The sequence below is a fragment of the Talpa europaea genome (assembly GCF_964194135.1).
Source record: "Talpa europaea genome assembly, chromosome: 14".
NCBI classification, from domain to species: domain Eukaryota; kingdom Metazoa; phylum Chordata; class Mammalia; order Eulipotyphla; family Talpidae; genus Talpa; species Talpa europaea.
Genome location: NC_140082.1, coordinates 29385846 through 29409070, shown reverse-complemented (window position 1 = coordinate 29409070; position 23225 = coordinate 29385846). Strand labels below are relative to the sequence as shown.

At 40.7% G+C, this 23225-nt stretch overlaps 1 protein-coding gene across 6 annotated transcripts; it reads right to left on the bottom strand.

The window, feature by feature from the left end:
- Positions 1-4306: 4306 nt before the first annotated feature.
- SEPHS1 (selenophosphate synthetase 1) lies at positions 4307-23221 on the bottom strand (the record flags this gene model as incomplete). Of its 6 annotated transcripts, XM_084253934.1 has the most annotated exons (9): positions 4307-4521; positions 5878-6090; positions 8318-8417; positions 10565-10655; positions 13294-13448; positions 14437-14544; positions 17028-17131; positions 17226-17264; positions 23029-23221. In XM_084253934.1, 9 exons carry the CDS (start codon positions 23219-23221, stop codon positions 4307-4309), a joined length of 1218 nt encoding a protein of 405 aa, XP_084110060.1. The 6 variants fall into 6 exon arrangements, with proteins under 6 accessions (XP_084110060.1, XP_084110061.1, XP_084110062.1 ...); XM_084253935.1 differs by lacking the exon at positions 17226-17264; XM_084253936.1 differs by lacking the exon at positions 17226-17264 and having other exon boundaries at positions 5878-6084.
- Between the last annotated feature and the right edge of the window lie 4 nt (positions 23222-23225).

Genomic DNA, 23225 nt, shown 5'->3' with positions numbered 1-23225 from the left:
TCGTAATTGCTAATTATCCTTAGGTCTCCATTAAACCTCTGTGGGGGCCTCCCTGGTGGCGCAGGGGTTAAAAACAGTACCGTGAAGCTATCACCAGCCACTGCAGCAGTTCAATCCCCCACCGGCCAGGAGCAACCTACATGGCTCAGCAGACCTCTCCTGTCTCGCCCACTGCTCCCCTCAGGAGTGTATTTCAGTTCCTCTGCCTGTTTTGCTCCCCATTCTGTCTCTGGTGAATCCTCTCACATACACCCCACCTCTGGCCTGTACCCCAGTTCTTATATGCATATATAAGTAAATTTTTAAAAATTAAAAAACCTTTGTGTATATACTCATTTTCTTGAAATAGAAAGAACAGAAAATCCAGGGGCTTTTCTGCAATCAGATCACTAGCAAAGTTCCTACTTCCTCCCATGAAGCTTTGATGACCTTCATTTTATGCAGTTCTACCAAGCTTAAAACTCTTATGAAGCAACAGGACTGGAAAGGACCATCAAAAACCCCTGGAAACATCAACTGTGTATTCAGAGTTGAATACCACATTAAGAACATTGTGAAATACAGAAATCCTACACAGAACAGGCCCAAGATCTACAGCCCATGGGTCATTACCCTGAAGCAACTGATATCAACAGGAAAGTTCAGATTCCAGCCAGTGCTTGAACATGTCTAGACCTATGAGCACTTGTCTGACCAACTGTTTTACTTGGCAAGGGTAATGTCCAATCCTCCCTTTTCTATTCTCATCCAAAACACTAAGACACAAGCAACGTGTCACCACATTCCATTTTAATTATAGGACTTAGAACCTTTTTGTTTCCTCTGTGGTCCCTGGCATGTTTACTAATTGCATGGTTCATACGTAGAGAAAAGGTACAAATTACTATGTTGTCTACACAACTATCACCTAACCCAGAGGAAAAAGGTATGGAAATGAGCTCAAGGAGACACACACACACACACACACACACACACACACTAACACGCACACAGCAGCTAAGCATCTGAAGCATCAATATCTATGCTTGCTTTATTCTAAAAATAAATAGTATAATATAGGTAGCCTGGTCTCTACAGAATAACACTGTAAAACCTAGAATTCAGGTGTAACTATTTTGAAGGCAAGGTTCAGACTGAAAAGTGCTGGCCCATACATCTATAATCAGAACCATTTTAAATGCTCCAATTTATTCATCATAAGGCATACAGAACTTGGACACTACAATAGGTTATTTTAATATACTGAGCCAAAAAATAAATCTTGCTGATACAGTATTTCATATTTTAGTACTTTCTCCTGAACTGAATCACAATTGATATGCAAGTTAACATGATTTTTCCTTGCAAACTTCTGTTATTTGAATTATTCACCACCCCCATCAAGGGTTCCGCCTCTGTGCTAACAAAGTATTTTGGGAAACTACAGCATGGGGTTTAAAGGAAATAAATCACAAGTACTAAGAGAAGCACACCTCAGTGTGAAGTTTTAAAAGTGCTATCAGGAAGCCAAATACTTATTAACGATTCACATCAAACTTATAAATATTCGATGTAGATTTTGCCAAGAATTGCAATACTTAGTATCACCTGATTCTTCAAGTAACTTTCGAGATACTTGGGTTTTTTTGTTTTGCTGAGCCTAGTTGTCAGCGAAGGGTCAAGATTTGAGACAATTCCTGGGAACCTGTATTGTTAAGTCCACTTTGCTTCCCTCCTTGGCTTCTCCCAGAACTACACAACATCCATACACACAGCTCAGTGGCTCTTATTTTTGTGGGACCCTCACCAGCGGCCGGGGAATGAACCGACGCTGCAGAGGCTGCAGGCAGCCTCGCAGCCCAGCGCTCAACCACTGAGCCACCAGGGGAGGCCCACAGTGGCTAACTTTTAATTTTTTTTTTTTAATTTTTAATTTTTTTTTTTTTTTAATAGAGGCATGCTTTATTTATTTGTTTGCTGGTTTGTTTGCTTGTTTTGTTTATACATGCACTGGGTACAGTCAGAAGTGCGGGAGGGAGGGTGAGAGAATTCACCAGAGCCAGAGCGGGGAGCAGAGCAGGCAGAAGGACCGAAGTACACTGCTGAGGGGAGCAGCGGGCGGCAGGAGAGGTCTGCGCACCATGTGGGACCCTCCTCCGTTGGCCGGGGAGCAGCCGGGGATTGAACCGGCGCCGCAGAGGCCGCGCGCAGTTTCGCAACCCAGCGCTCAACCGCTGCGCCACCGGGGAGGCCCCAACAGTGGCTAACTTTTAAGAGGGATCTCCTAGGCTGTGCCCTGAAATTGTCCTTCTGGGGTGGGGTTTGCCTTTGTCTGATTCTAATGCAGATGGCTGTGACCCACCCTCTGGGAAACAGGGCTACAAAGACCTGTTCTTCCTCCTTGGATCAAATGAATTACATGAACTTCTAAGTACCCAAAATTTTCTCTCTATAAACATGAGTTCATGAAGATGATTTCCTCAAATGCGTAATCCATTTAGCTCACATCCTCTCAGTAGGCCTGCCGAGAAAAACATGCATTCAAGACATGATGTACATTGAAACCAGTTCCAATTTAGTCAGCACTAGTGTATTTAAAACAAAAACAAAAAGCTCAACAGTGTATTATCTTATGCAGAGGTTTCCAACATATTTTATTTTGCAGACCACTGGTTTGTAGCTTTTGAGGACCAACATCTGTATAAATTCCTATAAAATGTCCATCTCAGTTCGGTAGCAGCCTCTCAGGTATCACACCAGGGCTTATGGCTTGAGTTCCAGTTCCACACAGGAAAGGCCGCCCTTTGGTTCCTGAAGGAGGGCGAGTCGGTAAAAGCCTCATCCAGGGTTTCATATTCCAAACCATAGTTTCCTTTGGCAAGAAGGTGATGGATTCACAAGCTCTGGTGCCTGTGAGCAGGAAGCACTCAGGAACTCGAGGTGACAGGCTTTCTCTTATGTGGACTCGTGAGCAGTCAGTGCGCTTGTGCTTAACGAAGAAATCGCTCCTTATCCCTTAGCAGGTTAATATAAGGAAGCCTCTGTACTTAAGTAACACAGATAAACACCTTTTTAGATTGCCTATTTGTTCTAGAACTACAAAATTTAATTCAAGAAAATATAGGTCCCATGAAAGACTTAAAAGTTTTATAAAACTAAAATCTAGTTTTCCCCAATAAACTGTACTTTAGCCAAAACCCTCCCAATGCGTCTAAAATAATACTAAAAGGGGGCATCTGATTATACAAGAGCAATAAAAAAAAATTAAATATTTATTTGAATAACAAGTTTAAGTTCGAGCTGCAATGTTGGCAATGCAGATTTTTAACAGATCACAAAAAAGCGTGCACAAAAAAGTACTGGCACAAAGGACAAAATAATGCTAAGAATTAGGCTAAGTAGCTGTTGATTTTAAGAAAACAAAAGGCCTGAAATCACTATACAAAATGTAAAAGGTATTAAACACTACCATCCACAGAACAGTCTTTATTATTGATTATTATTTAAAAATTATTTGTGTAGTTAATTATATATTGAATTGTAAATGAGTATTATACATGAACCCCCTTTCGGAAGGCAAATTCCTTGTTGCACTATAGAACATCTAATTACATTGCAAAAAGTATCCTTTTTTGCTATCAATAAAGAAAAGAGTTAATGATTATTACTGTAAATATTAGGAAGGCTACCAAAAAAAAATAAAATGTCTCATCTTCAAAGTGCTTTCCATGCAGAATTAAGCACTTGCCTTGTTTAACTGAATGCACTGGTGGGAAATGATCTGGGTCAAAGAGATGCTCTTGAATGAGGAGACCAGGCTTTACAAATCAAAGACTCAAAGGAATCATGCAACCCTTTTACTACTGGGATCCCATTGTGTCACTTACCAATTCTGCCTTTCCAGAATCTCATTCAAGACACTCAAAAAAGATCAGACTGATAATGATAAATATACATAAAATGAAGACAAAAACTGCTATTTGACACTACTATTGGTAATGTCTGTGCTGTGTGAAAGCACCTTTGAAAAGAGCCTATGCGGCAAGAGATAAGTGTCTAAAGATTCAAAATGAATCAACAGTATTGGATAACAATATAATTCTCAACTCAGAAGCTGCCTCAAGATTAGGTGCATCTTCAGTTAATGTAACAGGAAAAAAAAGGCAATGGATTTTATTTTATTAATTGCATCCACTCACAAATCGACCTAAGGTCACCAGATGTGTAGACACAATGAGATTTTTGTTGTTTATAGTCTTTAATTGAAGTGATGATAAAGGAAATAGATCTATTTAAAAACAAAACCAAACAGCTATTTCGGTTTAGATTACGAGGTGGCACCAGGTGTGGGGTTCACATTTTGAGTTGCCACCTGTGGTGCAACTTCAATGATCCGGGGTTTGTCTATGATTCTGGCTGTACGGTTGCCCTTCTCTACGATCCCAATAATCCATGCTTGGTGACCTTCACCATATTTGGGGGACTTTATCTCTGCACAGAACCGAGCTGCTTGCTCACGTGGTAAACATATTAAAAGGCCTCCTGGGGAAAAAAAAAAAGAATTATCATTAATTATGATGCTATGTGAGCCATTTTTCTGCCTACAACTCTACACAGACCCTGATCAACAATGCCTTGTTTCTGTCTTTACACAGGCTGCCCCTTCCTTTTCCCTGAGAAGCCTGCTGTCTGCCCTAATCTATTCCACTTATCACACTTGTCATTAACCAGTTCCTTGGTAAATGACCTCACCTCAGTAACTCATGTGGTAAATACTTTTCCCATGCTACACTGAAAGAAGTACTTACAAACAAAATAGAACTTTTCCTTTTCAATCTGATTCTCTGCTGTACAAAGACTTTCTGTATTTTATTCATTTACAAATTAAGATCAGGAAAGAATGTATACCCCAAAGCAAGCAAAGTTCTAGTTTTGGGTTGTCATTATCTTCCAAACAGAAAAAAATATGAAATACATTAAAATAAACCTTCATTGGTATTTCAGTAGGTAGGACAGATATATTTATGCATTTGTATGTAGAAACAACATAATCAGGGACTAATATATACTATACTTTTACAAAAAAGCAAAATCTTCTCATTTTTGAATAAGGGAAATACAATGAATTTGTTGGCAATATTAATTCATTCAATATTTACCCCAAGCCCACCAGGGGGCAGCAGCAGCCCACGAGGTGGCAGGCAGTGTTCTACTCAACAAACCAACAGCTCAGCTGCCCTTTTGGAGCTTATGAATTTTGTTTTCCCAGAGTCCTTCTATAGAGACGTATTTGTGGACAGGCTTTGATGTTCTGGGAGCTGTTAGAATTACTGATGATGACCAGGTACACCCCAGTCTGATATAGTCAGGTTTGGTTTTTTTTTTGGTGGGGATACAGGGTAGGGAAAGGATATTAGTCTAGGTAGGGGTATTTTTTAATTTTTCCATGTGATTCAACTCTTTTGCCAGGTTAGACAGACACAAGAGAAACTAGAAAATAAACACAGGAGAAACTGGAAAAAAGGGGGTGGGTGGGTAGAAGAATTTTAAGGGATGGAGCACAAGAGTTAAGGTAAGGAAAAATAGGTCAAAAAGAAAAATGGCACTTTGGAGATATACTACTTGTTCTATTTCACTCTGAACAGAAAATTTATAAATTTTTGAGGAAAAAAATGCAGCCTGTTCAATGTAATAGATGGGTATCAACAGTTATTTCAAATACAAAGTTTCCCATGAAAACTGAGTAACAATCTTCTCCATGTTCTCATCCGCTTCTCCCACTCATGTTCCGTTATTAAATATAACACAGATTTACTGGACTTATGCACACATACTTGGCTTCTTCCTATTGTTAGTCTTATTGGTTTAGTCCTCAGAGTTGGGCCCAGGATCCCGTACCTGAAGTCTCTGGGCAGGTCCCATGCATGAGGCCAAACATATTTCCACAGGCCTTGCTCACAGCAGCCATCTTGGCCAGCACAGGAAGGTTGTGAATGACAAAAGACACTTCATTCCTCTGCTGCTTGGCCAGGTTCTGCGCGTGGCCCAAAATCCCAAAGCCTGTGATGTCGGTGGCAGCATGGGCATTGAACGTGTGCATGAGTCCTGCAGCTGAGAGAGGACACAAACATTTTTACCTGCTGTAGTAAATGGTGACCAATAAAAGCTCAACTCAAAATCTGTTAATACACTTTGAACTCTAGGGAAATGACATACAGTTAATAATAAAAACTTTCATTCCAAAAACAACAACAACAACAAAAAAAAAAATCAACAAAACCCAGAATGAAAATTCTGAAAGCTGTTTTCTTATTTCAATTTGAATCACTCATCAGCAGCTTCAATCAATACATTTCTAGTAAACTAAAAAAATCTACAGAAAGGAATTAGTGTTAGAGTTATTCCTAAGTATTTCATTGGAGGGTGGGCTGTTAAGGGAGTAACTGAAAGGCTAATTTAAAATTTTTTTAAATTACCTTTCTCATGAAAGGAAGTATGACCTATATTTTATTTACAGATGTACTCTGAAGCATTTTTCAGTATTGGGTTTCTTTTTTTTAGACTCTTAGATCTTTTATTTAGGTACATTCTCAACAACAGAGGCAGAGAATATCAACACTTCTAGCCTTTTGTGGTGGCCAAGTAGCTAGACACAGCTTTTGTACATCTATACCAAGTGCAGTGGGGTGGCCAAGATGGATTTCCGGTGACATTTAATATAGTCATGACTTTCACTCTAGAAGCATTTTCCAGTGCCATCTTAAATCAGCTAGACAGACCTATATTACACAAGAAGCTATACCCACAATACATCCTACAGATAAGAATAGGGATTCCAGTTTCCTAAGGCACTAACTTCTCTTATAACTTCCAGATCATCTGCACAGAGCAACCCAAAGAAATGCTATTCTATGAACAGTTCCTGTGGCATTTCAGGTCAGGATTTCAAAAGACCCAAGAGAAGAGCTTTCTCCTTTATCACATATACCTGATACTTTCTATATGCATCAAAGCCAATAAAAACAGTGAGTGTACGATGTTTCAACTATATCTAGTAAACTCCCTTAGAGCAAGCTCTCCTTGCTTTCCAGAAGATGAATCCTGGTTCTTGAACTTTCCTGTTTTATTTCAAACTGCTTTTAAAACCTCTAGCATCATACAAAAGTATTGTTCAATTACTCTGCACAGAGAATGAAACGCCTCAATTTCTTACTATACTGTCCAAAAGAAAGAGAGCATAACACTTAAGTATTATAAACAATGGTTTCAAATCATGTGTTTAGCCAAGATGTGATTAGCTATGTGACCTTGAGCAAATTACTTAAAATTCTGTGTGAAATAAAGGTTAACAGTAGCTATCTTGTAAGGTAAAAGAATTAAATGAGAAAGTACATAATACCTGCAAAAAATAGTAAGCATTGTTATTAGTTTTTATTATATTAACAAACTAAAGACAAGAAATAAAATGTAAAGAAATTACAACTATGAATGTCACCACCTGTTTATAAACACATACTCCAAAATGATAAATAGTAATAAATAAATGATTTCAATACTTCTGAAAATATGCTATCTAAATTTCTGGTTTTTATGGACCCACAAAAGGAGTCAATACTACCCATAATCCCAGAATGCAGAGCTGGAAGGAATAGAGAAAAAATACCACCTCAATGCTCCATTACAGACTCAGAACTGAATTCATGAATTCACCCATAGTTCCTGTTTCTGCTCTGGGCCTGGCCCTGTTCTGACATTCTAACTGGAGGGGGAATAAGGATACTGTAAAGCCACCGTGCCCTGCAGCACTCAGGTACACAGATGGGAAAGCAGGAGAAAAGAGCCCCCCAGAAGCCCCTTTAGGTGAGTCACTGGTCATTTATCTTTTCTAATGCAAGTGATTTTAACAAGCATTTCTGCCAAGAATACCCATGTAGTTGGATTCACTAGTGACCTAAGGACCTCAAACCAAGACCGACAGAAGAGGGTCTGCAGTCACTGGCCAAATCTAAGCCACAGCCTGTTCTCCAAATTAAAAAAAAAAAATTTTTTTTTTAACGTATTTATAGAGTTGCCGCTGCTCCCCTTAGCAGTGTACTTCAGTTCTTCTGCCTGCTCTGCTCCATGCTCTGGCTCTGGTGAATTCTCTCACCCTCCTGCGCTTCTGACTGTACCCAGTGCTTGTATAAATAAATAAATAAATCTTAAAAAACAAAAACATGCAACCGAGACCATGCGTGGCCTGAAAAAGCTTGAAATATGCCCTCTGTGGTTTGAAAGCTTGTTGAACCTTGCAAGAAGTGAGCCCCGTCCGCTTGCCTGCCCACCTGCCTGCAGATACCTGTTCTGTTGAGCCTGGCCATGTTCATCATCGCCTCTTGGTATGCCAGCTCTACATCTTCTTGGGTGACCACTAGCTTAATTTTATTCCATTTTTCAGGCTATAAACAGAAACATAGGTGAGGGAGGGGAAAAAAAGGAAAAAATGTAATTTATCTTTACTTCTAACATGGGGGGGAAGCACACTGTTTTCTCAGTCATCTTCTGGGGAGTTTTATCTATTTTTGCACACAAAATTATGTTTCCTAGCTTTTTTCTCCCATGACTATTATTTGTGTCCATGAGACATGTCTGGAATCTCCAGACATCCTGGAATCTCTTCTGTTCTCTCACAGGCCACTGAATGGGACATGCAGCTGCAGCACACAGGCCACGAAAGGCGAGTCTATCCGTTCCTCCAAGGAAGGGTGTGAATCACAGCACGAACAACATCCCTGGCTTTCTCACTATCTCCTCTGATGGTTTTCATTCTTCACATAATTACACATCTGCTAGCTTTACCTGAATTCTGGATCAAGTCCTCTTGATAAACAAGTGAAAGTGACTACAAGTTGGGTCATACGTGCAATGAGGTCTTGGGTGACCACAAAGGATATCATCAAAGTCAGGAGAAAATGGCATTTCCCTTTCTTCCTCAGTTTGATTTTGGAAGAATCTAATGTCATGACACTGGGTCTGTGACATGGTGTCCTCACAGTCCATTAATGGTCGTCATTCATACATTCATTCATTTATTTTAAATAATACCCAATAATCAGCCAATAACTTAAGTCTCTGCCTGCATTTCTTATCCAACTACTTACTATTTCTCTTCCAGATGAAACAACTATTCTGAATGGTATACTTGCAATTCCCCCGCCTTTATAAAAATAGTATTCTGCTGTGCAGTCTTTGGAATTTGCTTTTGCAATGATAAACATTTAAAAAAAAAAAAAAAACAGGGCCTCCCCGGTGGTGCAGAGGTTGAGCGCTGGGTTGAGAAGCTGCCCGCAGCCTCTGCAGCGCCAGTTTGATACCCGGCTGCTCCCCGGCCACCAGAGGAGGGTCCCTCATGGCGCGCAGACCTCTCCTGCTGCCTGCTGCTCTCCTCAGCAGTGTACTTCGGTCCTTCTGCCTGCTCTGCTCCCCGCTCTGGCTCTGGTGAATTCTCTCACCCTCCCGCACTTCTGACTGTACCCAGTGCTTGTAGAAATAAATTAATTAATTAAAAAAAAAAAAAGAATAGTACTGGAAAAATGATATTTTAAAAAAAATATGCATAAGTGTCATCAAATTGGGATGGGAAGAAGAGGAGGGTCCTACCCTCATTTCTGATGTCTCTTTGCTTCACCTGCTCCCACAACTTTGCTAAATCACTCAGTTCCTCAGCAGTTGTACTGGAAAGCAGGTCATTACATTGATTACAGCTTGTAATGGCCATCCCATCTGATCATAGAGACGTGATAGAAAATCTCCCATCATCACTGGATGAGAAAAGAAAGTAACTAAAGAATGTGGCAGCCTTAGAGATTCTCTCTGTTCCGCTGTGTCAGGCTAAGATATACCTGTTTGGTGAATAACATACAATTTTTTTTTTTCAATTGTTTCTCAAGTGGTAGTTTCAGATGACAGTTGCAGAAATTAAATACACCAAGATATGTAAGAACATACCACAGCATTAATTTTTGAGTTGTTATAGCAATGAAAAAAATCTTAAATGAAGTATGATTATAGCTCAGTGGAAAAGACACTCAGAAAAAGTATCTTCATATTGTAGAAGAACTTTCCTTCCAAGATAGTTTTCACATTCTCCTCCATGTATTTTTTTTTTTTTTAGTGATGTATAAGATATGAAAAATAAATCCAACTCACTACCTCCCAAGTCCTCTTCATAGAATTCAATCTGGGTCTACCTATGTTAGACTTTCAGCACATGAAACTTTGATTTAATAAAAGAGTGTGCACAAGTCCAAGGATTTCTGCAAGGACCTGGCTGGTGCTAAAATTAACAGAGGTCATTTTGAGAAGACAAACTGATGACATTTTATCTAGATCTTAAATATGGGAAAAGGTTCCCTTTACAGGAGAGGTGCGGCACTCATTACAGAGCAGACACGTCTCTGTACAGAAGCATACCCAGGCCCTGGCAGACAGGAGATACTCGTCTGACCTGACATGTAACATAAATGACCCCTCTCCAAAAAAAAGTGATCCCAATCCTGAAAATGTATTGCCCAGCCCCTCCCCCATCACAGGCTGGCTCACTCACAATATCCAGCCACTGGTGCACAGCAACGGCCACTTGCGTCCCCAGGGGCTTCGTCAGCACAAGCACGTCCCCTGGCACTGCATTATCTGGCCTGAAGAAAAGGAGGCAATACGTTTGTCATCAGTAGAACTAGAGAAAGAAAGGGGTGTTAAAAATATATCTGTGCCTGCAAACACTAAGTTTAAGCCAACTACTACCATGTATCAGAGTCTGGTAACTTGCTAATGAAGATGCTACTGAACAAAGCATGAAGACTCCATGGACCTCAACAGACAGGCCAATTACTATTTTCAATAAGTGTCCAAAGAAGCAAATCACTTGGCCTTCAAAGGCCTCATCCAGTCCAGAGTCAGCTATGCACTTGTAATTGAAATTCAGACCACTACAGTCCTGAGGCAGTAAAGCTACTAAAAAGAGTTGCTATTTTTATTTTTTTACGATCACTTGTAAGGTAGAGGTGCAGGTGGTATTTCTTTTCACAGGCTGTGGAACTTGGCTCAAATCTATGGTTAATACTAAAAAGGCAGTTCTTAAAATAAAAAGGCCAGCCCCACAAACAAATCTATTACACTTGCATCCTCACTACAAGAATGCAGGTCTAATTCTTGCATCTTTCTTGTTTCAGTGTAAGCTGTCTACATAGCCAATCCATCACCTGACACTAAATAACTAAAATACTCATCCAGGTCAATTAAAAAGTCAGAAGCACAGACTTAAACATCAATAACTAGCTTTCCAACTCATCCCATCATATATGGGATAAGTACCCACTGTCAGCTTTGAAAAATAGAATTCTGTGACAATATTCAAGGAACTCATTTTCCAAAAACTAGACTTAAGCTAACAGTTCTGATTTAGCCAATCCTGAAAGCTGATATACTCTTGGACAATACCAGCTATGTGCAACCTATAAAAATTTATATCAAGTTTAATAAAATTACTGGGCTAAAGTTCATGAACAGTATCTTATGAAAAATACAATCACATAGAGAGGCTCACTCATGATTTACAAAGTAAACATACAAATCTGTTGACAAAAAAATTCAAAGGAGCTCATTTTATTTTTTTCCTCCAATTTTTGCCACCACTAAGTTAATTTCCTTCTGTAAAGATGGAATGGGCAAAATAAATGAAAACTTTACAATCTTCTGTCACAACTACATGGGCAGTTTGAAGACTACTGACATAAAACATAGGAAAAAGAAACCCTGATGTAAGTAAAATGCAAGATCCTTAATATGAAAATTATCAGATAATCACTCTAAAAGGAGTTCCCATTAATTAAAAAATGGACAAAAGAAATGAATATGAAAAATACATTCAACTTTTCTCAAAGGTGCAAGATTTAAACTACTAAACAAAGTGACAAAGACCAAGCAGATTCTCACCAAGCATGCTGGTTAGGACAGGGGGGGAACTGTTGGTGGGACGTGACTCTAGGAAAGGCAATCTAGAGACATCCATCAAATTCGGTGCCTGTACAAATTCAGTGCCTGACCTAGCAACTCATTCTTGAAAACTTTTCTTACCAATAAAGTCACAAAACTGCAAAATGATCTAAGGGTACTCACTGGTACTATTTGTAAATCAAAATAATTCAAAATAATCACAATTCCCAATAGCAGATTGTTCAAATACACTCCAAGCTGCAAGAGTGACTACAGGATGGTTGAGGCACTTTGCACTATGATGCTTTTTGTATTCTGAATTCTGAACCATGTGAATGCAGACTTATCAGCATCTGTTCACAAAATAAATGGAGTTTCTATTTCCTTCAGAAAATACACCAGGTGACTTTTAACAAAAACACCAAACATGCAGAGTGACAACTTGTGTTGAGAGGAAAGTTTCTAAAGATCCTGAAATGGCCAAGAAGCACATGCAAGATGCTCACTATCATTAATAACCAAGAAATGCAAATCAGTTCAATATCACCACGTGCTCAACAGGATGGCTATTTTGAAAAAGAGAAAGTACTTGAAAGGATGCAGAGACAGTGGAATTCTCATACATTTCTGTTGGGAGCATAAAATAGAGCAGATACTTTGGAAACCAATTTGATGGTATCTTAAGTTAAACAGAATGAGCACAGGACCCAGCTGTTCTTAGGCATATATCCAAAGAATCAGAATATATATTCAAGCAAAAACCTTACACATGAATGTTTATAGGCAGCTACATTCATAAAGGTGGAAATAACCCAAAGGTCCATCAGTTCTGAATAAATTGTGACAGGTCTCTACATTAGAATATTACGTAGTCATAAAACAGAAATGAAACATTGAAACATTACAACAGGGATGAAATTTAAAACATTGTACTTTAAAATGTTTAATTACATGTTATGTGAAACTGTTATATGAACTATACTTCAATTTTGAAAATCTGAAATTTGAAAAAAAAAAAAAAAAAACAAAAAAACAACCCCAGGAAGTATGGATATAAGCCATGTAACAGAAAGAATGAAACTTAAAATTATTAAGCTAATATCATGTGATGTGAAAGAAGCCAGGATAGGGACGGGGGTAGCGAGGAGTGACAGATAAGGACAGGGCTTCTTTTGTGGATGACAATGTTCCAAATCAACTCTGATGATGGTTGTACAACCATGAATATCACTGACGTGTGGTGCTTTAAATGCATAAATTTATATGGTATTTACCTCAATAATACTATCTAAAACAATAAAGGAGAGAACCAGGCCAGGTGACATGCAAACAAAAACTTACATAATAAATTCATTGGGCTGGCAAACAGTGGTAGCCACTCCTCCCAAAACGATCCATGGGTTCAATACCGTTTGGCCGCCAGTTACAGATGTTCCTGCCTCTTCTGCTGCATCTTTAAAACCCTGTATAATTAGGGGCATCACTTTATCCCTTTCCTAGAATATAAAAGAACATAAAAGTCATGTACTTCAGTTCAAAACCCAAAAAAGAGAATCTACACTTGTAGTCAGTTACAATAAGGATAAACCTTAAAGGAAGTCCTGAAATTGTACAGACAGGGAGGGAGTAACAAAAGCCGGAGAATATTTCACACTGTAGTCATTTTATCAAAAGCTGGAAGATGTCCTAGGTTACAATGTGAATGAAGTACAGATAACAGACAAGTCAAATCTGGAATGTGACTGGCTCTGCAGAGCTTCCTAAATCTGAATCAGCTCACTGATGTCCTTACTGAGCTCAGGCTAGCTTAGCACTCTGTCTACCTGCAAGTCAGCTCCTGTCTTGCCAAGGAGCAGACTGGCCAAAGAGATGGCAGTAAAGCCCTCCTGGAGCAGCTGTGTACCACCAACGGGCCAAAAGCATGTTGTGAGGATAAAAAATGTTCTATGAAGCAGGATAAACTTCTCTTGGGAGAACAGAATCAAGTACCTTTCAGAAACAATCTAAATAGGAATTCATTTCTAGGTCAAATAAAGGTACAGACAGCAAGTCCACAGGCAAAGCAGGATGCGCACATGAACACAGGTGAGGCACCAGCCTGCACGGGCGCCTTCCTGCCATCAAAGTGGAGGTGGTACCCACCTTTCTGTGCCACGTGCCCTGGATTCATGAGGCTTTGCCAGGCCCACAGGCCTAGCATGGAGGTGCTATTACTATGGCCTAAATTTTATCAAAACAAACAGAAATGTCTTGGCTTCAGTCCACCAGGGAAAGACATAGGAAAGTGGTGGTGGAAATGACAAGATGAACAGGCCCAAGTTCTATTTCAATTCACTGACAAGTACCAAAAAGGGAAGCGTCAGATGGAACAATGGAAACTATGCAGCCTGGGTTCCTCCCTTTACAGACAGGCAGATGAAAGGCTAACCAGTTAAGTGGCACCAGGCAGACAGACCAGCAAGCAGCTAGATGATCTCCACTTACCCTGTCAGTCATTTTATTACTGATTCCAAGGAGCATCAGCATGTTGTCACATTCTGTGACACCCATCGCATAGAGGTCACTGAGGACATTGGCGCATGCTATCCTGCCCTGGAAGAGAGGGGAGATGTGAGAAAGACAACAGGGGATTTTCCACATGTAAAAACAGAGTATATGGGGTGTGTCTCAAGAGCACTCAGGGACTTTTTCAGAATGGCAGCTACTGGGATGTGGTCCCAGTCTCTGTGGTCTACAGACTAGTTACCTTTCCAGAATCACTACCAGGCCAGTCACTCTCTGATAATCTTGTTACCACCTCTTATTTTTGTACAAAAAAAATAATGTCCATTTTTTCCCCCCCACTCAGTTTATTAGGAAAAACCTGAAATTTATTTAGATGGAGATAAAAGAGAAAGGAGGTTGGAGGTGACAGTGTGGCAGGCAGAGCTATGGAATGAACAAGTCTGAAAACAATTGTCCTAAAGCAAACCTGAAAACAGTCACTCATCCCAAACAGATCCTAAAAAAATGCTGACTTTACTGGTATGGAGTAGATGGTGTTTATATACTTGAGTGAGGAAATGTCTGTAGTTTCTTTAAAGGCTGTAAGAGATAAATAGGAAAATCTCTTTCTAAGAAACAAAAATCAGATAAAATAAAAAACTAGGCCCAAAATCAGAAAGAGAGAAGCATTTCCCAGTAAACTATATAATTTTATTAACTATATAAGTTTATAATTATATAACTATATAATTTATAATTTTATTATATAATTTTATTTAATAAATTAATTATTTAAATTTAAAATTGTACTCATCAGAAATGCAGTCATAATGATTTTGCCACTGGAAATTTTAGAAATATAAGCTGTCATTGTCTAGACAATAAAGAAGAAAATAACAGAATTATCTTCTGACATAAGGATAATCAAACTCCAAAGTGTATCATTCTCAGCACTTGTTTCACTGCTTGTTTCGATTTTCATTATGAATTCCTGACAAATCTAGCATAGCTCACTGGCCTTCTGTCACTCATTTTCCACTGTAACAAGAGCAACATCACTGGTTAAGGCTGCACTGATTACTGCCCTTCTATTCTGGACTCTCTCAGCTGCTCTTAAAGACGCTACAACAGGATGGATTCTAACTCCAGCACCTCTTGCCACCTGGTCAGGCAGGATATATGGAATGTGGCATAGGCAGGCTCTCGCTAAAGGAGAGGACAGATGGATATGCAGAGGGAAACAGATTTCTGGGAACCTGTATGTTTGTCACTGGCACATGAGAAGTGAACACCACTGCCCCACAGTCCCATTTACTATCTCATGGCCTGATTTCAGCAACCTAGGTGTACAGCAAAGACCTCTGGTATTTCAGAACAGATGAGCTGTCCCTAATCTCTTCATTAGCTCCACCTGGCTGTCAGGATGCAAGGGTTAAGTTTGGGGGCTGTCCTGATGGTATAAGGGTTAAGTCTCAGCACTATCACCACTGTGCCTGAGTTCAATCCCCGGCAAGGGAACTGACCCACATGGTGCAACACACCTCTCCTGTCTCACCCACTACTCCCCTTAGCAGTGTGTTTCAGTAGCTCTGCCTGTTCTGCTCCCCACTCTGTCTCCGGTGAATCCTCTCACACCCCCACCCATATCTGGCCTACACCCTAGTTCTATGCATCAATAATAAATCTTTTAAAAAGGGAAGAAAGGGTCAAGTTTGGGTAGATCAAAGAGTTGCTGGCCAAGCCATACAACAATTGGGAAGTGTATTGAAGCAGAGTTCGATTGGAGTTAGGAACTTTAATTCAGCAGTTCAGACTTACTCTACAGTGGCAAATCACGTAGGGGAGGCAGTAGTGATCAAATCAGGATAAATGATCAAGAAGTCTAATTGTGATGAGATACTGAGCTCTTTTTTTTCTGCAGGGAAACATCTAGGATCAGTCCTATCACAGGGTATGGCTATATCTCTATCCTGAATCACAGGAGCGTAGGATTTACAAATGTCAACTGAAAGAAAAAACTACAGTGGGCCTCCCTGGTGGCACAGCGGTTGAGCGCTGGGTTGCAAAGCTGCCCGCAGCCTCTGCCCCGGTTCGATCCCCAGCTGCTCCCCACCACCGAAGGAGGGTCCCACATGGCACGCAGACCTCTCCTGTCGCCCGCTGCTCCCCTCAGCAGTGTACTTCAGTCCTTCTGCCTGCTCTGCTCCCAGCTCTGGCTCTGGTGAATTCTCTCACCCTCCCGTGCTTCTGACTGTACCCAGTGCTTGTATAAATAAATAAATAAATCTTAAAAAAAAAAAAAAAAGAAAAAACTACAGAAATGTCAGTCAACACTCAGTAGACAACAGGTGTTCCTGCACAGAATATACTCAGTGCACAAAAGTAGCTGGGGACTAGCCCACATTTGCGTACGGTCAAGTATAAGCAGGGGGTGGGACCAACTGATGCTGTGGAGTCAGGGCAGGGGCAAGCGGACCACAATTCAGACAAAACGAAAACATAGCAAGTACACACTTATTCAAACCCCAGCCACAACCCAAAGCCAAAGGAATAAGCAGTTCCAGATGCAAAACACATTAAGTCAAACTCACCATCATGTAAGGATCATCGACAATAGGGTAAATGTAATCTGTGGTTTGAACCAAGGAAAGACCGCCATGCCTCAAAGGAATGACACACGTATCCATTCCAATACCTGCGAAGATGGAATCATCATCATCCAAAATCAAAGGAAAAGACATTTCATTTTATATCATCATGTTCTGAACAAAAGAGTTTGCAGAAAAGACTTATGGACACTGCACACTGCCAATAAAGCAATGTGTTTCCTATCAAGAAGCATAACTGAAGTAAACGTGAAACATAAGTAGCTTAAGATAGAAAATAAGAATAAAATTTGTTAGTCACAAAGACTCAACTTCAAGATGGTACAATTTTTAGAGCTTAATGATGCCTTGAAGAGAACTCTCTCTTTGCATTACCCTATCATGCAACTGGTACCATAGGTAATTTCTTTGAAAATTATAATAGCATAACTGGAACTTAGGTTGTTGTAGCTATAGTTCCTTTGAGCATGTCTTTGGCATTATTCTGTTTTCTCAACAGAAAATACAAAAGCCTATTATTAGGTCTACATGCTAGTCATAAATGAAAATAGACAAGAAAACAGGGGTTTGAGCCTTCTCTTCAAGCATGTTTATAAGCACTGTGGCCACTACGTGAAGCACCACAGTTTCCCAAAAGCATTTTTTAGGTGGAATTCTTTAAATTTCCCTGTACAAAGCTCATGTCACCTTTATGACTGGGGTAAGAATATGATAAATAAGCTTTAGGAAATAGTTCAATTTTTAGAAGATTGTTTCTAAACATTTAGAAAGATAAACTGATAGATTAGAGATAGTCCCTTTCTCTATATCAGTCTACAATCTATCAAGCTATTGTAGGCTACCTTTCTTTTTTTTAATTTTTTTTTAAAAAAGATTTGTTTGTTTGTTTGTTTGTTCAAGCACTGGGTAAGTCAGAAGAGGGGGAGGGTGAGAGAATTCACCAAAGCCAGAGCTGGGAACAGAGCAGGCAGAAGGACCTAAGTACAATGCTGAGGGGAGCAGCGGGCGGCAGGAGAGGTCTGCACGCCGTGTGGGACCCTCCTCCAATGGCCGGGGAGCAGCCTGGGATCCAAACGGCACTTGCAGAGGCTGCGGGCAGCTTCGCAACCCAGCGCTCAACCGCTGTGCCACTGGGGAGGCCCAGGTTACCTTTCTTTTAAAATCACTTGGAAAGGGCCTCCCTGGTGGCACAAGGGGTTACGCACAGCACTACGAAGCAATCTGCAGCCTCTGCAGCAAAAGTTCAATCCCTGGCTGGCCAGGGAGCAACCCACATTGTGCAGCAGTGCAGCAGACCTCTCGACTTGCCCACTGCTCCCCTCAGCAGTGTATTTCAGTCAATCTGTCTGTTGTGTTCCCTACTCTCTTTCTGGTGAATACTCTCACCCCCACACCTCTGGCCTGTACCCCAGTTCTTTTATGCATAAATAATCTAAAAAAATAAATAAAAATAAAATAAAATCTCCTGAAAAGCAGACACTTTACCAATCCACACTGGCTTTCCCAACAGCAAGCTGAATACAGAGTACTTCTCTAAACCTACTCAAAAGGACATCCTCTGCCCCCTAGAAAGTATTTCAAACTTTGCAGTCCAACAGCAAATGACAGAAAAAAAATCATGATGGAGTACAAAAGGCAGCAAGTGGATGCTAGCCTTCAAATTCAGAATTCCAATGGAGTAAGAACAAATCACTCTGACTTACTAACACGGAGACACAACTTTCATACTTTGTGCAAATGAAACAGGTATCTCAGCACCAAGATGGCAACAAACCCAACAGAGGCCCAGTCACAGGTACCACCATCTGTTCAGGTCTTGGTCAAGTTTAATAAAAAGACTTGGCAAAGACTGGCTGACTTTTTACTAAACTAGAAGGCAAAGCAGAAACTCTTGGACTATCGAGTTAAGGGAATGAAGAATTTAGTCTCAAAATGTCGTCTCACAAATTTGTCAGTGGAGCACGTCCCCAGTGAAGGGTTTTCATCCGTACAGAAAGGGTGCAATAATTCATGGAGGGAGTGCATGTGTGCAGCAGCCCAGAAGCTTCACCTAAGAATGTTCTTCAGCACTTAAGCATAGTAAGGCAAGAACGACACTGTAACTTCTATCGACTCTCCCTAAATTGGTTAATTCCAACAACTGGTTATTCTGAGCACATTACTAATCACTCTGGAAACTAGCCGAATATTGTTTCCTTTTAGGTTTTCATTAAACTACAGGACCAAAGACACTAAAAACTAAGTTGCTGGGCCTCCCCGGTGGCGCAGCGGTAGAGCGCTGGGTTGCAAAGCTGCCCGCGGCCTCTGCAGCGCCGGTTCGATCCCCGGCTGCTCCCCGGCCACCAGAGGAGGGTCCCACATGGCGCGCAGACCTCTCCTGCCGCCCACTGCTCCCCTCAGCAGTGTACCTCGGTCCTTCTGCCTGCTCTGCTCCCTGCTCTGGCTCTGGTGAATTCTCTCACCCTCCCGTGCTTCTGACTGTACCCAGTGCTTGTATAAATAAATAAATAAATCTTTAAAAAAAAAAAAAAAAAAAAAAACTAAGTTGCTGAATGTTAGCTTTAAATGTTCCTAATTTGGGGCCTCCCTGGTGGCGCAAGGGGTTAAGATGCAACCTATGAGGCTGTCCGCAACCTCTGCAGCATGAGTTCAATCCCCAGCCAGCCAGGGAGCAGCCCACATGGCCATGTAGACCTCTCCTGACTCACCTGCTTCTCCCCTCAGCAGTGTATTTCAGGCAATCCTCCTGTTCCCCACTCTGTCTCTGGTGAATCCTCACACCCCCCCCCCCCCACACCTCTGGCCTGTACCCCAGCTCTTGTACACATAAATAACTAAATCTTAAAGAAATAAAATAAAAATAAATGTTCCTAATTTGGGTAATCTTTATTTTGAATTAAATATTTGATTTGTAACTATTTAATTTCTATTTATACCTAGCATCAGAGCACTGCAACTGATGACTCTAGAGCACGTTCCTAGGGCTGAAGAGCAACTCATGTCACCCACGTCTTCTTTCACAACCGTGACACCACTTTCTAGTACCAGGCCTCGTGCTATCCAACAGGGTAGCTGCTGGCCATATGTGATTCTCAAGCAGGTGAAATGTGGTTATTCTAAGTTGAGAGGTGCTTTAAGTATAAAATACACACCAGATTTCATACAGTTAGTACCAGGATAACCAAAATCTCATCAGTAATGTTTTAGATTAGTTGTGTGTTGAAATGACATTTTTAACATATTAGGTTAAATAAAATATATAATTAATTTCACCTGTCCTGTTGTGTTGTTTTTAATATGGCTACTTGAATATTAAACACCATGTCATATTTCTTTTAGTCACCATAACTGTAGTGATTGGTAAACAAATCACCAACATATTTCAAGGAAGACATACAGAAGGCGAGCCTGAAGACAGGCCATGAAAAACTAGGGTATCAAATGAAAAGAGAGTCAAGGTAGAGGGCAAGAAGGAACAAAGGAAAATGCCAGGGAGTAGAGGAAGTCTTAAATGCCAGACCCAGCAGCGTACGTTTAATTATCAGTGAGCGATGGGGAATTCTAGAAGGTTTTCAGTAAAACTGAAACCACCCATCCAAAAAAATTACCCAATATCACACTACCACCATGGCCAGCAGCAGTCAATACTTGAAAATGCTAAGTACCAGGTGAAAGTTGTACCAGGTTTTAAGAGACACCGATTTTAACATTTCTTTAGTTAGAAAACATCTGAAAAAGTGTACATTCAAAAATTGTTATAATTCAAAAAAATGTACAGAAGCAAGTGAATACATGTGTATACATCTATATACATATACATATGTATTCTGAATGTGGGTACAGACACACATAGTAGGTACATATGCATGTATTTTCTGATACTCAACAATTAGACACAGTATTATTATACCATTTTACAGACTGGGAAATTGAGGCTTGAGGTTAAGCAATGTGCAAAAAATTAGTGGTATGTCAGGAGGTGATTATAAATAGGATTCCCAAAGCAAAGTTTTGGCCATCAACACATACACCACCGCTGCAGGAGATTTTAGTCATACACCACTGCTGCAGGAGATTTTAGTTCTATGCTTTGGCGCTTCCTTCAGCATCCAACTGCTTGTAGTCAGGGGTCCATCAGCTCCCAGGGACTACCATGAATGCAAAAATTGGTGGGGGGGGGGGTGCATTTTTCTGGCTAAGGGTCACAGTTTTCATTTACATCTCAAAAGCCATCTGTGACCAGACTCCTTCACCTTTGTGTTCTTATATCTGCTTTTTCCTGTCTCTTCTCATACAGTCAGAAATCCATTCCCCTTTGCCACTTCTAAGAGTTACAGTTGAAGCAGTTCCTCTCCCTCTAACACTTTTCGAATTAGAAACCAGATGGCAAGCAGTATGGCAGGTAGAGGAAATAGAAGTTCAGACCCTGAGAGACAGGGAGCAGGTTATCGGCCTTCCTGAGGGTCATGGAGCTGCTGCAAAGCCCAAAGGATCCAGGCTGTTATCAAAGTTCTTAACAGTGCCCGGCATGGCCAAGTGCTCAGTAAATGCTCCACAAGGTCAACAGGGAAGTCATAAGAGAAATGATTACTTTATCCATGAGGTTTCCAATTGCACATATTTTTGCCCATATGGTAGTTTCTTTTTCCTGACAAAGTTACTAAAGGGCTTTCTCAGTATATTCTTATTTCTCGACATGGGCACAGACCCTCAATCCAACTCGTTCACATGCTATTTCTCTATAGTTTGGACACCAGCTAGATGAGTAAGATCTTCAAACTAAGCTCTGCAGGCACCAGAGGTGCGGTGTGGGTCTTCCTCTCTCTCCACCAAAGCAACTGCTTTGTATGCCAGGGGAGAAAGGAGTAAATACCCTGAGTTCAGAACCCAGGTTGCAAGATAAGTCTTTAAAATAAACAAAGGAGCAAAAATAAATGAAATTAAAAACCTTATGTAAAAAAGCTGATCAAGGGCCTCCCCGGTTGCGCAGCGGTGGCGCAGAGGTTAAGCGCTGGGTTGCGAAGCTGCCCGCAGCCTCTGCATCCCCTGCTGCTCCCCGGCCACCGGAGGAGGGTCCCACATGGCGCGCAGGCCTCTCCTGCTGCCCGCTGCTCCCCTCAGCAGTGTACTTCGGTTCTTCTGCCTGCTCTGCTCCCCGCTCTGGCTCTGGTGAATTCTCTCACCCTCCCACGCTTCTGACTGTACCCAGTGCTTGTATAAATAAATAAATAAATCTTAAAAAAAAAAAAAAAAAAGCTGACCAAGTCACACACTAACTAGAAAACCTCTAAACTCCTGGAATGCACAGCAAAAACTCAAAAGGCAAAGTGATCATGATCCTGCATAACAAACCATACAAGAAAAGCCAACAAAAGCCAAACAGTCTGCAATTTCTTTCTGATTTTTATGTTTGGGAAAAGGCAAACCACTAATGACATCCAAAATTTAGTACAAAAACACAAAGCTCAGTTCCAGATGCTGTTCTAGACTGCACGCAGTCTTCTCCCGATCTCTGTGGGAGCAGTTTCCCCTCTCTCTTCATAAGAGCTTTCCAAACAATGCATACTGCAGAGGGCCCCCCAAATTCCCAGCCAACACAGGCACTGTTTTCAAAGAACTGCACAAGAATACTTAAGTAAGTACCACTCCTAGAGTAATGGGGAGAATGCAAGTGTTTTAAGGAGAATTCTAGGATAAAGGAGCTTGCTTCATCCTCAACTAACCAAAAATTTCATTTTAATAAAAACTGCTTTCACTGTTTTATAATCATCTCAATCACCTACTTGCTTTTCAATTACTTCCTACAAATAAGTTACAATAATGTAACCCTGCTTTGCTTTTTGGAGTCTTCTCATAGAATTTTATTTATTTATTTTTTTAAAAAAGACAACATGGGAGGAGTGAAGTCTGGTTTTTGAGTCACTGCCTTCACTGTAGGTCAAGATGCTTTACTGGGAAAAGCTTCAAAGAAATGTGGTGCACATACCAAGTCTTGGCATAACGGCGCCCAGAAATTGCTCATCTTCTTGGAAGTGGTTCTCCTGTAAGGATTCCAGCAATTTCTGCAGGACATCTTGGGGCACTTTGCAGCCTGTGCCCTTGAGTTCAGTGAATCTGGTTAGCCGGAAGCTCTTGTCCAATTCATAACTTTCCGGGTTAAAGGACTCCCGCGTAGACATGGTT